The sequence below is a fragment of the Lonchura striata genome, chromosome 1A (assembly GCF_050655825.1).
Source record: "Lonchura striata isolate lonStrDom1 chromosome 1A, ASM5065582v1, whole genome shotgun sequence".
In the NCBI taxonomy this organism is placed as follows: domain Eukaryota; kingdom Metazoa; phylum Chordata; class Aves; order Passeriformes; family Estrildidae; genus Lonchura; species Lonchura striata.
The window spans coordinates 58,816,267-58,832,563 of record NC_140741.1 but is presented as its reverse complement, the minus strand read 5'-3'; the positions used below and the strand labels follow the sequence as shown (position 1 = coordinate 58,832,563).

The window sequence follows — 16,297 nt, the reverse complement described above, 5'->3', positions numbered from 1 at the left end:
AAAGAGATTAAAGAATGCCTCATGTGTTTGAAGAATGTATAATAAGTCTTCAGATCAAAGCAAAGTCTCTGTTATTTAGCCATTTAAGAAAGTTAGTTATTGATTATATGTGCCGGATAATGGAAGGTGTATTAACTGTGCAGAAATCTTGTAAAACACACATCAGAATTTGTGAAAGTCATTTTTGTGCTTCTAATTATTTTTTTCAAGTGCTCTCATCCTATTATATGTATTGTAAACACTTATTTTTAAGGAATGTTTCCGGTGTCTAATGATTTTATTCTCAAAGCAGAGATTTAATTAAAGCCTCATTAAACACTACAGTAGATGACATTGAATTATAATTTAAATAATGAAAAATGTAGGAGTTGTGTTCCCTTATTTTAGTAATATGGCTCTATGTGTAGAAAATAAATACTTGTTAATTGAGCACAACAGTGGAGGGCTACTTTATAGTGAATTTTCCTGCACATACTCTTATATCTTGAACAACTGTGATTTTCAGACAGGAGACTGGGGAGAGCCTTCAATTACCTTGCGACCTCCAAATGAAGCCACAGCATCAACGCCTGTACAATATTGGCAACATCATCCAGAGAAACTCATCTTCCAGTCATGCGATTATAAAGCATTTGTAAGTGTTGATAAATATGGTGGTTTGATTTGGGGTAGATATATTAAACTTGGATTTTGATAGGCTGTTGTGTTTTAATTTCATTTATAATATTTTTTCATTCACTTTTAGAGAGACAGTTCACTACTTCTGAAATGCTGTAATTGTAATAAATGAGAAACAAGGATGCACAGTACTTTTTTGTTATGAATTGTGTGATACACTGCAGTCCATGTGGCATTAGTGTTAGAAAAAGAGTAAGTAGCTAAGTGTTGTTGAAGTGACAGTGAAAGCAAATGCCCATAGTTTTCATCTCTTACAAAATAGTAGTTATGAAAGAATAACAAAACATAATATGGGATCCTCATACCTACCTTAATGCTGTGTGCACAGCACTTAAAGTAAGTGTTGCCTCACCTGAACTTTATACAAGTGTTTTGGGAAAAGGAAATGGAGAAAAAGGAGGTGAAGGTCCCAAGTGTTTTCCATCTATGGAACAAGGGCACATTCAGACCTCTCCCAGCCTGATGGCTGCTTGAAGTACCCATAGCGTCAGATCCATCAGGGCAGGCCATACTTATTTTTACCTCCATGTGGCTTCAGGCAGTTACCACTTCCCATCCCTGGAGAAATGAATCTTCCCTCTACAGCTAAGCAGAATTAGTCTTCTCTGGCTGTTATAAATGTTTGTGGAGGAGAGAAAGGTCTCCCACAGTACAGAAAGTCATTGGAAGGCTTTATTTTTTTTTAATGAAAAACAGTTTTCTGAAATTATGAGTTCCCTGTCAACAGGGGTGGGGGAACTGGAGCTTCTGGGGAGCTTCAGCCCACCTTTTTAAATGCTCGCATTTCCCCTTCTGACTAAGGTGTAAAGCATTGTTGAAGCTGCTGAAGGTGCCTGCCAGCCCACTGTGTATCCTCTCTGGAGGTGGCCACCTTATGGCTGGCTTATGTACAAAGGAAAGGGGCTCAGTAGTTGCAGCGACTTTAGGATGATAGCTGGGGATTAACTGCTGGTCCAGGACGTGGGGTTGAGATCCTCTTCACTTGAAGGGCCTTGGATCTTTGGTGCTTTTTAGGATAATGCTCTGTTTGTTAAATTCTGCTGCATTTTGGGGAACAGTTGGAGGTTGCTGAGACAGAGCCTGGCTTCCACTGAGGAGGGGCAGAAGGAGTGTTACAGACTTGTCTTTCTGGAGCACATCTGTATCTTCCATCAGACCCTCATGGGGTTAAAAATTGCCATGCATGCAGTGATCATCCCTGGACAGTAACTAGAACTTCTGCCTTCCTCAGCAAGATGGTCAAGGACCATCTCACTGCTCTCAGCCTTGCTCTCCTGCTGTTCAAAACCTCCTTGCTCACTTCAGATTGAAAAGGAAGGTTAGCAACTTCTAGTTCTTGAAATATTTTTTGTAGTTCTCAGTGAAGTGAACATGTTCATCTCAAGTGCCTTTTCTCTTTTTACATAATCCAGCAGGAAATTCATAATCTAATGTAAACTTTCTAGTAGATTCAAAGATGGATCATTAAAGAAATGAAATTGGAATAACCAGGAATATCCAAGTTAGTGGTGATTGAGGAAAGACCTTCCTTTCCTAAGGACCATGTGTCATCCCTTTGTTTCAGTTCCTTGAGCTGTATTGACCTCAGCTTTATAGAGTAAAACCCGGGCTTGTAAGTTATAATTGGGGTAGCTTTTACTCTATGCCACATCAATCAGTTAAACTGTTGGATGTGTATTGCTCCCACATGCCCTGGGTGTTTGAGAAGGACTGTTTCCAAAAGCACAGAAAGTCAAAAGGAAGCAAAATTTCTTCCAAGTGTTTCAGATTTTTCTGACAACTAAATTGGATGGTACTGCTGTGATTTGTGTGTCTATTCCACAGTCCACCTTGGGAAGCATTTCTGAATGCCTTCAGCTGAGGCTTTTTGCTGCTGTGCAGATGGGACAGGTGCTCTCCTTCTCTTTCTTCCGTTTCTGCAGTAAGCAAAAAGCACTGCTTTTTTACTGTGGTGCCTGACCAACTAGTAGCTTTCAAGGAAAAAACAATTTATTTTACTGTAGTCTATAAAAAAATTAGAGAAATAAAACCAAACAACCCCCAAAGCAAAACAAAAAACACTCAACCATTCATCCAAACAACTAAAAAACTGAAGACATTAATTGCAACCTGCCCAGAGAAGGCTAAGGATTCCAAACGTGTCAAGACAGCAGGATTCGGAGAAAAATACAGTTAGGTTCAATATGGTTTTGTTTACTCTTCTAATTTCAGAGCTTGCTCTAAATATGTTGTTTTTCTTCAAGGGCAACATCAAACTGTCCCATCAAATTAATGCCCAAAGCCCTATTCACATCACTAGCAAGCCCCCAGCTGGACTCACAGCTGCTCAGTCTATGAATCTTTCACATCTGCAGTCCTCTAGGAATGCCCTTCATTCATTCCTTTATGCTTGTGCTTATCTGCTAGTCTTGATGTTGCTCACTGGCCCATTTATAATGCCCTATAAAATGTTTCTTGCTAATTGCTGTGTTGGCTCCTGTCTACATGGAAATATTTATGCATTTTCTTGCAGGTCAGGAACTCCTGCTGTACACAGTGTAAACTGAAGGCTTTAAAAAAAAAATCTCAGTTTAGGTCAGGAGACTAGACAACTGAACCAGTACACTCTGTGTTCAGTTCCAGCTTGCATTCATCTGTAACTGAAGTTCTTTTTGATACATTTTTGTCAAAGCTGAAGCTGGTTCACCATCTGGTTAGGACAGCTTAGGCTGTTTCCAAGAGGAGACATTCTGGTAGAGTGAGACAGGTCAGCAGTGGTGGGTTGCAGCATCCTCTGGAAAGTGCTCTCCACAGCGCTTTCTCTCCTCCTGCAGCCTACTTACTATATTTTCACAGTGGCATGACTTATCTTCAGCTCCCATGTTTCTCCCTTAGAACCAGAGACTTAGGAGAAGCCATGGCCTTGTGAAAATACAGAGATTAGGTGCAGGTGAAAGGGGCCTTGCTGTGCTCTCTGCTCAGTTGAGCCGGAATTGCATGTGACATCATGCAGAAATTCAGAAAGGTCCCGTTTGCACAGAGTTCTAGGAGCACATGCACACCCACAGGTGTGCACGCCTGCAGCATCTACAGGAGAAGTGCAGAGCGTGCTGTGGCTCTGGTTCAGCCCAGGTAGCCATAACAAGAGCCCTCACTGCTAGGTGGGAATGGCAGGGATGATGCAGCCTGCTCCATCCCTGGAGGAGCAGCACCATTCAACCATGGTGCAGGGGGGTACTGAGACCTCAGGGGAGCAGAGGCTGCTGTCAGGGTGCAGGAGAGCTCAAACTGTGTGTGCCAAGTGACACAGTGAGGGAGAGGGGCTGTGTCGCTGAGGCACTGCCTGCCTTGTTACCCCTGGAGATGAGCAGGCTCCTCTGAGTGATTCTCATGGTGCTTTCCAGTGAGCTGAGCCAGGAGACAGCACCCTGCTGCTTCCTCTCACACAGCCTCCTCCAGATCACTAAGGGCTTCAAAATAATAGTTCAGGGTCAGCCTTTCCTTAGGAAGAAATAATGGTTTATGCTAGTTTTAGTACAGATTTATTGTCTATCTTTGCTGACATCGGGCTCTATTTGCACGTAAATTAGTTACAGATTGAGAACACTGAGGTTAAGATCACTGCTGGCCTTCTCATCCACGTGATTGCACACATAACAATAGGAGTTTGGCAGATGGCAGCTAAAAAAAGCAAATTCTCCATTTCATAATCAATTTTTTTTAAGATGGAAGCTGTAGTATTTGTTCGTTGTTTCAGTAACTAAAATGATAAGCTAGAAGACTTTCAGATACTGCTTCAAAGAACTCCAGCTGATTCAATACACTTGTTGCTGTGCATTCTTGTTTCATGGGTTGATTAACACGTTAGTTTAAATGATTTAAAAGAACTGCAGAGTGAAAAAGATCTAAAGCAATATCTTAAGAAATTGATTGCTACCACTAGGTTTTTTAAAACATGTTTTGTGCATTTCTGCAGATGTCTGTCAGTTCTGGAATTTCAGTTAATCTAAGTTCAATGTATGTTTGTTCTAGTATTTAGGTTCTATGCTGGTAAAGGAGTTAAGAGGCACTGAGTCAACACAGGATGCATGTGCAAAGATGAGGGTAAGTTTGTAAACCTACTCCTTTCTCTATTGTAATAGTATTAAATAACTATAATTGCTTGTACTGTACCCTTTTTGCTTTTGTAATGTACTGTTACCCATTTCCTTTCCTTGCTTTTACATTGATATTCAATAGGAAATCTATTCCGTCTTATGTCTTAATTTGAAGTAATACAAAAATTTAAAGATAAATTTTTATTTTGCATGTTGTATCTAACAAAAAACCCCAAATGTTTGTATTATGTTTCCCATGAATCTTTGAGTATGTTTCAAAGTACTTCCACACAATATAAGCATGTGCATAGCCAATTGTTTTATAAACAGAATTTACAGTTTTTATATTATAATCTAGATTGAATTTTCAATGTTAAATATGTAGTAGTAAATATATAACATGTTATCAAACACATTGCTTTTTATGTATGGTCTAATCCAGCAGTCACATAATCCGATGGATAATTTTACTCACATGAGTACTTCCTTTAATTATGAGTTACTTACATGTTTTTTGATTAAAGGGTGGAATGGGGTCTAACTCAGCAGCTAGGTTTCCTTCACACTGTTAAGAATATGTTTTCTTGTGGCTCTTTAGCCTGATACTGGTTTGTAGAAAATTACAGTAGTGTATCTCCAAGAAACATTGCTGCTGGAAACACAAAACAAGCCATAGCTTGATTTATTCCCAGCTGTAGTTGTAATAAGAACACACCTGTTCACAGCCATGATGAACATATAATGGGCTGGCATGATTAATTAATGAAGAAAGTAATTGTTTGCTAATCTACCAAACATGTACAATTACCTAGATGAATGAGCAAAATCTTTTCTTCTGTGTATCATATGTCTCTTATGCAAGATGTCTCTGAGCACAAGAGATGGCATTCAGATCAGAAAGCTGGAAGATGTGTAAAATTCATGCAATCAGACAACCATTTCCTGCTGGTTACATGTGTGCAGCACACAGACTTCCATGCAAACTGTTTTTAGCTAAGGGCTGGCAGTAGTTCACAATTACTAGATTTCCTGAAGATCTGAGGCTTTTCAGCTAATTACATGCTTATCATTCCTTACCTGGGCTTAAACTCCTCTGAAAAAAACCCAAAAAATTTGACACAGAGAGAAGATCTACAGTCACATACACGTGTTCTGGGGATTTAATTGAGGCATACCATCTTCCAATCCAGTTTTGAAACTGTCAGTCTTAGCAGTTCAATTCCTTAGGCATATGCCTGTGGAGAAATTAGGGCAGAATTTGGCACTGTAGTAGCATATGACAACTTCAGTAAGTTTTCTGACTGAACTAGAAGGCTTAACATCAAAAAAGGCACTCTAAATAATTTATAGGCATTTTAATATATATTTCTATAAGTAATAATGTTAGCCAATTAAAATTATACAACTGAAAAAAATGAAGTGTTTGAAAACATATGTAATTTAAAATACACATTTCCTATATAAAATAAATAATGCAGTTGTGCTAGTTTTCTATAGTGCCATACAGGACACTTACATAATACAGTGGTGGGGTTTATGTACATTTCTTTTTTACGTTCTCTTTTGAAACAATTGTTCTGTGAGAGTGTTTATTTTGTGGTTTGAGGGTTTTTTCATTGCAAAGATAATTGAATAAAACAGTTTTTTATCAGGATTTCATCTATTCTATGTAGTCCTTTTAATCATGTTCCTATTCAAGTCAAAAGCAAAAACCTTTGACTTAATGGGAACATATTTTAGCCTGTTTCCCAGTGAGAAAAATGTATATTTTTTCCAAAACTTTCTGCTTCTGGATGTCTCCTGAAGGTTGCTGTCGGCAAATTGGGAGTCCAGGTTGTCCAAAGTCATCCTGAAATTTTGTTGTGATGTTCATTATTGTATTTAAGTAACCTTGGGTTATCATTGAAAAGCTATTTTCTGTTATAGTCACGTTACTTTAAATGTATTGAAAGGTACATTTCACTTACAAGAAAAAGGAGTGAAAAGGTAGATATGTTATTTGTCTGGCTCTCAGGTGCTGAATTCTTTACACTTGTCCAGTGTCTCCAGAGTCAGCAAGACCTTTACATAGGGTTTACTATGAACAATATTTTTTATTCTAGTATTTTATTTGTTATTCCACGCACATGTTGCAAAACTATAGCCTGCTGCAATCTGGAACGTGTTGGGTTTGTTGGGCAGTATGTCACATATAAACTTGTACCAGGTGGAGGTCACTCCCCACAATTTTTTTAATCTTTCTGGACTCAGCCACATAATGGTTTTATGGAGAATGTATGCAAATTAGGTACCTAATTTTTCTATCAATGTGGCTTTTGATTCTCCATTTTTTACCTAATGCTGCTCTCAAAAGTGTTGACATTCACTGGATGTCTTGCAGTCAGCAGGTGCACAAGGATGAAAGAAGTGTATCAGTGAAAAAAAATCTTGATCTTCCTTAATCATTTATGAATACAGAGAAACGACAAAAATGACATGTTTGCTGACTGCAGATCCCTCACTGTTAGTTGTAGATGCTCCTAGGGCTTTCAATTATTGCAATTGATGGGTTTAGTTCTCAAGGGAAGTGTCATGTGGCTATCCCTTATGTCTCTCCACAGAGGCTTACAGCAGCGTCCTTCTTATAGCTTAAAAGTGAAAGGAGATCCTAAATCTTCTATAATGTAAAAAAAAACCCACCAAGCATAAGAAGAAACAAAAGAACAACAAAAAAAAAAACCAAAAAAACACCAAAACCAAAAACTGAGAACCTTTACCCCTTTACCTTGATAACTCTTCTTGGAAATCCACTGTGCCTCAACACTGGGGTCAAGGTTATACATGGGTTTTTTCCCCATCCAAACTTCAGATTCTTTCAACCACAGAAAATTATGGATATTTATCAAGAACTTCACTTTTCTATTCATATATTTGCTCTCCTTTGTATTTTACAGTTTCTTATTTGTTTCCAGCTATTTTCTCTCACAAATTCCCTCTCTAGTGGACAGCACTGTCTCCTTATCTCCATTCCCACCTGCTGTAAACTGACCTTTCTTACTTGGAGATTAAATCTTGCTGTCCTGGCCAGAACAGATTTATTAATTATATTGGAGAGATGCCTTCAAGAAGTTAAGAGTTCATCTTTTTCAGTGTGAAGTGGGAAATAGCACAAGTTGCATTTTCAATCAGATTGCTGCAATTTATCATAGGAACATGAAGGGAGAATAAGATGTGTTTGCATCAAAATAAAGGCAAGAGTTAAATTTAAATTTGATCTAGAAAGAGACTCTCTACAGAAGACTTCATTTGGCATTTACACATTGGAATTTCTTGACCACATGGGAAGGGGATTGTTTTATACTTACTGGTATGAGCACAGCCAGAAGGTAGACCCTTTCTTTGCAGCTGTGTTAAATCACTGATGTTGCATATACCAACTGAGCAGTCTAAACCAGTCAAATATTTACTGCAGCAGAAGGGAACTTAAATTTGGTTCTTGGATCCTGCCGCCTTCTTATTATTTTTTCTTTCTTAAATATTTTCTTGTTAGGAATAGGTTCTTAAATTTCAGGTCAAAGTTCTGAGGAACCAGCTGTTCACAAAGCAGGTGAAATATCTTGCTGACTTAAGACCAAAATGTCAAAGTTGGAGTTGCTATAAAATCTGATTCTCTTATCTCTGGAGAGGAAGGTGAAGCAGAGTTGACTCACTGAAAACAGGCAGCATGTGGGGCCTTTCTTCCTCCTTTCATTTCTTATGTAAAGAAGGAACTGAATTTAGATGGCAATCTCCTTGTTTCTACTAAACCTTTTCTTACTTCTCAATCTTTGTTTCATTTTTCCTCCAAAAGTAGAAGTCTACATATGCCTTCTGGTGAAACTCCCTGGGCAAATACCATGTCAGCATCAAAGACTATTTTGGGATTTAGATTCTTCAGTCTCTGCTCTTTTGAGACCTGCAGCTCTGTCTCTCTTGTGTGGCTCCTGCTTTCAGAGGGTCTGCAGTGGAACAAGCACATGGATATTACTCAAAAGGAAAAAATTAGTAGTGGTAGGAGGTCTTATAGGCATTCAGTTTCCATGCACATCCACATCATGCTGTACCATGTGTTCAGAGAATTGTACATCCTTGAATTCTGGCTGAAAGGAATCTAAGGCAGGAGGAATGCATAGGAATGTTTAGAGATACTGAAAAAGAAAAAAACAGTCTCACTCTCAACTAGCTGCATTACAGGTGCACCCCAAGTGCAACATTCATATTAATGATGTAGGTTGGAGGCATCCACTTATTGTAGAGCAGTAAAAAGTTTTGTACCACGAGGATTGCAGATTTAGTTTTATTCCAAGAAGTGTTAAATTATGTCAGTAATGCATTTTTAAACTTTTTGGACTGAGAGAAGTTAGTATTTGTTAAAAGGCAGATTGTATAATTGTATGTAAAAATTTGTTAAAAGGCAAAGTGGCTTCAAAACTAACTGGTCATATGTGGACTTAGACTTTTTATTTCAATTTCATCTCATGCATGACCTTGTCAAAGTGATTCATTCAAGCTGCTCTTCCCCAGCTGGTCAAGGAAGGTGATTGTCCCACTTTACTCTGTGCTGATGCAGTCTCACCTTGAATCCCGTGTGAAGTTTTGGGCACCACACTACAAGAAGAAAATAAAGCTGTTAGAGAGCGTCCCAAGGAGGGCCATGAGAATGTTGAAGGGCCTTGAGGGGAAGCCTTATGAGGAGCAGCTGAGGATACTTGATCTGTTCAGCCTGGGGAAGAGGAAACTGAAGGCAGCTCCTGCATGCCACTCTGCAACTTCCTCATGATGGGAAGAGGAGGTGCAGACACTGATCTCTTCTCTGTGTGACAGGACCCCAGGAAATGGCCTGAAGCTGTGTCAGGGGAGGCTTAGGTTGGGTATTAGAAATAAGTTCTTCACACAGAGGGTGTTTGAGCTCTGGAACAGCTCCCCAGGGAAGCGGTCACAGCACCAGCTTGGCAGAGCTCAAAAAGCATTTGGGCCATGCTCTTGAGCCCAGGGTGTAACTTTTAGGGGTGGCCCTCTGTAGGGCCAGGAGTTTAATTCAGTTATTCTTCTGGTTCCCTTCCAACTGAGATTTCACCAATTCTCTGAACTATTTAACAAAGTTTCATAAGCCTCAGATAAGTAGCAGACTTAGGGGTATGGTAGTAGGTGGTAGCAACACATGTTTTAAAATTTTCAGTCTGGTGCCATTTAGAATTACTAGTTGCTACCAGTTTGGGAAAAAGTTCAGATTCTTATAATGAAGTGGATTCCAATACATAATTGAATAGGAGACTTGCCAGCTACTGTGTTCATATTATTAAAAATCAATATAGGACGGAAGATTCATTTGCAAAAGCAGAAAGCCAAGATGAAGACTTAAGATTTTACAGGCTCATAAACTTTTTGTTGGAATTTATTTCTGTATGGTGTTGTTGGTGACTTGTCATAGCTAAATAATGTTTCTGTACTGTGTATTTGCAATATCAAATATAATTACATATAAACCTTAAAAGTTAATCTGTTTTCATTTTGGCCACTGTATGAAAGCTGTGTAATCTAGTTATAAATGCATGTATAAGTACCCTGAAGTGGTCAACCTGGCAAAGTAGAAGTACCAGAGTATCCTCATTCCTCTTGGCAGGAAATAAATAAATGAGATGAAAGATTTTTCATGTTACACTATGTGCTACAGTACATCAAGGACTTACTTGGACGCCATTCTAAGTGTATTTCTGAATTTCTTGTTCAGCTGCTTTGTGTGGTTATGTACTCAGAGATGCCATTATTTGTTTGTACACTGCAGGAGCATTCAAAGGTTGAATTAGTGCTCTCAGTTCTGCACAGAATAAGGTATTGAGGTGCAATCCTGTCTTGAAAAAGTTAAAGGCCCTTTAGGGTTGCAGGTTTTGTATTTGCTTTTTAAAAATAAACCACTAGTTTATATTACTTTATTAAGTCCTCTGCTTCTTAAGCCATTGTTAATTACCTTGATTTGTTAGGCATGCTGGCAGGGTGGATCTCAAATTTGGATTGATAGCTGGATTTTATTTTATATTCTAAATAAATGTCTAGCAGTTCTAGACAGCCTTTAACTCAAAATCAATATGCAGGTGGAAATGCTTTACCTACTTAAGACAATTTGTAGTACTACTATAATATGAAAATAAGTTTAGGCTCTGGATATGGGAGTGATTTTTTTTTTTTTTTCAGTGAAACTTAAGAAAATCCATGAACAAGATGAGAAGCAAGATTGCATTCCCTCTCTTGCTCTCTCTGGCACTACTGCTTTTGCATCTCCTTGTGACCCATTTCAAAAGGAAAAATTGGGACCAGCACTGTCCGAGCCTAGGCAGGGTTTTGGCACTGTCCTACATAATGGCAGCAGTGGGTTCAGATGCAAACTCAGAACAGTCTTAAGTTCAGACCTTTACTGTTAAAAAGCAGTCACTGTAGTGACCAGGTAGTTATGCAGAAGGTACCTTCTACCTTCTTCCACTCAGCTGATCTGCACTGTGGGTGCTGAGGGGATGAAGCAACTTTGTTCCAGCAGCTGCATCAAAATATAGACAAGACTGATACTCCAGATATCCAGTATTTCCTGAAGAGAAAGATGTTCTGTGTCTTTTAAGGAATCTGGGGAAACTGCACATGTATCAAATTAGATTTAGGATGGTGACACTTTCTTCTATCTTCCTGTGAATGCACACAAGCCTGTTTTATGGTTCTTGAATTATACATGGCCTGCTTTCATGTAGTCATTTACCTGTCTGGCAGCAAGGATTTCAGAGGTGGCACCAAAGCTCAGTCTCTCTGCAGACTGTGCAGGACAAAGGCTCCTAGGTGCAGGAGCACTGCACCCATGGAGATGGGGCATGCACATCTGTCCTGACGTAGGTGACCAGCTGATCAGCAGCAGGCACCGGCAAGGAGCCTGGAATAGGCTTGCTGTTCACCCAGGTGATTCTCCTAAAGAAGTGTATTGAAATCAAGAGCCAGTTACAGTCACAAACAATGGAATTTGTAGGAACTATGACCAGTTCCAGGCTAGTGAGCACCTGCCCAAAGACAGTGTCCTGTCACTATGATTGCTTCTTTGTGAGATGAAATCTAATCCTGCTTCTATGGTATGAACATGCCTTGGAGCATGAGACCGTATGTCAGCATGCACATGACATCCAATACCAGCCTTCAGCTGTGGCTCCTATAACTTTGGCTCAAGTCCATATGCTTCCCATAGAGACACCAGATGGACAAGAATATTTTGTCATCTCATTGTGTCCTCATGGAGTTAGTACGATGGCTAGAACCGTAAAAACCCAAGGAAAGGGAATACTGACTTCTTCTCAGATTCTGGGCACAGACATGGGCAGAGATGCCCACTTGGCCTGCACAGAGGTGTGAAATGTCTGACCAAGAAAGCCATGGGACTTCATCTCAGCATTCCTAGAATTCAGAGCCAAAGCACGTACAGGGCGTGAGCAAAAGGTATTCATAGTGTATCTCTGAATTCACACGTTACACATTCTGGCAGGCAACTCCTTCGTTAAAAAGAAAGCAAATAGTGTGAGCTCACCATGACAACTCAAAACTGTTGAAGCCTGGAAACTGCTTGGAAATAATAATTATCTGGTGGACCTCAGTTACTGTATCACTAACAGTTGAGCCAAGGAATAGAGCCGAGTGTTCTTCTTGATGGCACTGCTGTAATAACAAAGGATGTTATTCCACTGCCCAGCTGTTTGTTTCAATGGGAGTACAAGTGCAGAATTGCTGCCCCACATTCTACACTGCACTGCAGTCTTCCAGAACACCTTCCAACACAAATCCTGGGGTTTGTACGGTTTGTAAGCTGATGAGAAATAGCCTGTGTTCCTTACCAGCTGAGATGGTTTGGCTTAATAAATTACAAATGTCCATCAGTCTCTGATTCGTTTCCTAATTTGCCAGCTGTAATTTAATAGCATCTTGATGAGCTGTTTCACTCAGAGACAGTCTTCTGGCAGTTTGCAACCCTGATTAAATACTAGAGGTCAGGTCTGGTCAAGACAAACCCAGGTGAATGTGGAGCAGATGAAGATGATTAAATTACAAACTACAGGTCTAGAAGACAGACGTAATGAATACAATGTGGCCTGGCCAACAGGATGCTTCACCTTTATGGCAAATACCAGACAGTGGGAATTATACTGAAAAATTAAAATATGTGAATTTAGTACCTGTGTTTTTATAGCATGTTGGAGAAAAGGAATTTTGCTGTTAAGGAGGAAGGAAGGAGGTAATTACAATAATCAAAATGGAAAATAAAGCTCTCTTGTGTGTAGCTGTTGGACTAAAGTGAAAGGACAAAAGTAGAATGATTGCTGCCTTGCCAGATGATTAAAGTGATATTGTGATATTTGTGGCTATTTTGTCTAGTATGAGCATAGGCGGTGTTCATTGCTTTTTATTCTGATAGATTTATGTATTGCAGCTTCTGTACAGTTACTGTTGTGCCTTCTGTGCATTGAAATTGAATTTTATGAAAAGATATGTTTAAAGATCTGTTAAAGTGACACACACACATAAACACAGGTAGCTGCTTGCTCTGCTTTTGGCAAGGATACCTTTTCTTTCTCCACTCAGTTCAGAGGCATGCAAATCAGATTAGTGTTTTTCTTCAAATTTTGTTAAAATTCTTCAGGATGTTTTAACATTTAAGCTTTCATTTCTCAAAAGTGGTGAGCATTCAGGGTGAAAGGAGTTTTCTCTGGGATAAATTGACACTTGATTGCTGTCTCAAGTCTCTCGTCATTTGATGTGGAGAGATCCAACAAGCTCTCTATTACACAGATGGGTGGGGCTCTCCTTGAAACTGTATTTAGAGGTTTTAGCCTGCGTGGTGGCATGGACACTAATTGCAGAACATAGCTGGATCTGTAACTTTGAATTTTATGCTAACAAAAATGGACCCTTGTTTGATTCTGGGAGTATCAAGAGCCAATAAGAAGACATGATCACAGGGCATTTTTTTGTTTTAAGTTTCTGTTTATTTTGCTGTCTAGTGTTAGCATTGCCTATTTTTTCAAACATATTTTTTTTAGTTGCAAATCATGTTTTCAAGTTTCCATCTCTGCTTCTTTGGGCTTTTTTTGAATAATACAAAGCCACCACAGCTACTTTTGTTCAGCTGCTTTAATGATTTTCCTATGCGCCAGTTCTAGACTTTTCAGTGTGTTTACACTTTCTTTCTGTGTGCTGATGTTTCTTCATGTTTACCTGTATCTGTCAACAGTTCATTTCCTCTCAGGAAAATATTTGATTGATCTGTGTGATTGTTTGCAGTTAGTCCCATAAATAAGCATTTTCTGAATGTTACTATAGTAAGTTTTGTGTAGAATAGTCTAGTCTATCATTGTCGTCAACCTTAAAATAATTCAAATCAGTTACAAAATATTATGCCACATTTGGGGGTTTTGTTTGGTTGGTTTTGGGGTTGTTCTAGTAAATTTAATCTGTAAACTGAAGATTTTTTTTTTCTGCAGAGAACTGAAATCTGCCCCAAATATTTTCCCAGTCTGTTCAGCAGGAAATATGTTTGCTGTGTGCATCACACTGAAGGCACACAGAAGTAGCCTAGCATAAAAGGAAAAACAATCTTATGGGAGGGCATGAACTGTAGGTAGGAGAACCTGGCACTGAGGGAATTCAGAATAAGCCTCTGTGCTAATTCACGTGTAAAGCAGCTTCCAGTTGCAGCTGCACTGGAAGTGCAGACAGCCAGACTGACAAGATACAGCTCTGGGCTGACAGATTGACTGGCAGGACTAGCGGGCTGCAAGGATACCTCATGTCACAAGTGCAGCTGCAAAGAAGGGGAAAACAGGGAAATATTTCTAAATAACAACTAATTACAGCAAAGAAATAGTACTACAAGAAGTACTGTGGTGTAGATTCTTCCAGCTGGGAAGGGCAGGAGAAGGGGAGGGAGGCAGCAGTGGATGGGGCATATCAGATAGGTGTCCTGAACACAAACGGTTTGGGAAACACTGGTTGCATGGCTCGTCTTTTTAACCCTGGAAAAGCTACTTTATTCTCTTCTCATCGCGCTAGAAAAAAAGGAGAATTTTTACTATCCTCACAATTAATTTAAAGCTATTTTAGTTTTCTAAGTACAAGAGAGCATAAGCCCAGAGCACAGCCAGCTGAAGAAAAAGTAAAATATTTGTTTAACTTAGGTATTTAATCAGGAGAGCACTGTTATTGCAATGCAACACGACTCTAAGAATAATAATATCTTCATTTTGATTTCAGAAGTCTACAGAACAGATGAAGAAAGTACCAACCATTGTCCTGTCTGTATCTTACAAGGGAGTCAAATTTATTGATGCCACAAATAAGGTATATGCTATTATGGAATATTACCTTTTGTTTCTCACAACTAGGAGAAATACCTATGAAGGCCAGGCCAGAGAGGGGACAGATTTGCACTTTGTGTTTTCCTCCCCTTTTTTCCTCGTCTTTTGCCCAAAATGGATGTAATGTAATTGTCATTCTCCAGAAACTCAGTCTGGAGGACAAGTGAAGCAGCTTTAATGGCTTATTTGGAGAACATTGTGTCCAGCATTCTGCTCTTATATGCAAGCTTATCACAAAAGACATTCAGCAGGGAGCCTCTGTGGAATCCTTTACCATATTATTTTCTATACAGTTCCATAAATATGTAGAATATATATATATATATGCTCATTAATATAATTTGATTTTTAAAAAATGATGTCTCAATAAAGAAGTGGTTTTATCCAGGGCCAGCAATTTTAAGAATAAGGAACACAAGCCTTGAATGTCCTTTCCAGACATTCAAATACCACAGCCTCTCTGTGAGTTGTTTTCTTGATGCTAGCCATTTAACTACCTGAACTGCAGCAGCTTCTTTATAGTTGCTATTCCTTTTTCTTTTTCATCTTTCTATGTGGCAATGCTCCTATGCTTTGTTTCTTACATTTCTAAATACATCCAAATCTTAAAAACCCAACCAAAGCCACCAAAGTAGAAATTGAGAGATCAGAGAACAGTATGATGGATAGAGCAATGGATTATTACTTAGCCAAAGTAAAATGTACAAACTCTGTAAAGAGAAGTAAAGTAATGCATTAATTTCTTTTCTTTTTATGTCTAAAATGGCATGGAAATAGAATCCATACTGATACTTTTATATGAACATGACAGAAATTATCTTTTCTGCTATGTGACTAAAACTGACTAAGCAATATAAAAAATATATCTGACATCCCAGCTACCTGACCACGTTAATGTTTATCGCAGCTTTGTGCTGCTGAGCATTCAGAGCACACAGTACAGCTAACCCAGTATCCTTCAAACTTACCAAATCAATCAGTTTTTAAGTTTAACTAGAACTGTGTTTTAAGTGACAGATGGAAGCAGTTTTGTGAACTTCTGGTAGAGTTTGGAAGCCATAATTAGAGTTAGAAGATGACATAAAAGAAAAACAGAGGTAAAATTGCTGTTGTTTCAAGTCTGGCATATTTGCCAGAGCAGAGAGACCA

At 38.9% G+C, this 16,297-nt stretch overlaps 1 protein-coding gene across 7 annotated transcripts in view; it reads left to right on the top strand.

Moving 5' to 3' along the window:
- ANKS1B (ankyrin repeat and sterile alpha motif domain containing 1B) overlaps positions 1-16,297 on the top strand; it is a 398,399-nt gene that overhangs the window by 370,063 nt on the left and 12,039 nt on the right. For 6 of the 7 annotated variants that reach the window (XM_077783570.2, XM_031507463.3, XM_031507475.3 and 3 more), the window contains 3 exons: positions 506-634; positions 4,690-4,761; positions 15,045-15,131. In XM_077783570.2, the coding sequence (XP_077639696.1) occupies positions 506-634; positions 4,690-4,761; positions 15,045-15,131 (288 nt within the window). The remainder of the gene's footprint in view (positions 1-505; positions 635-4,689; positions 4,762-15,044; positions 15,132-16,297) is intronic. The other variant, XM_077783569.2, reaches the window with a different exon arrangement.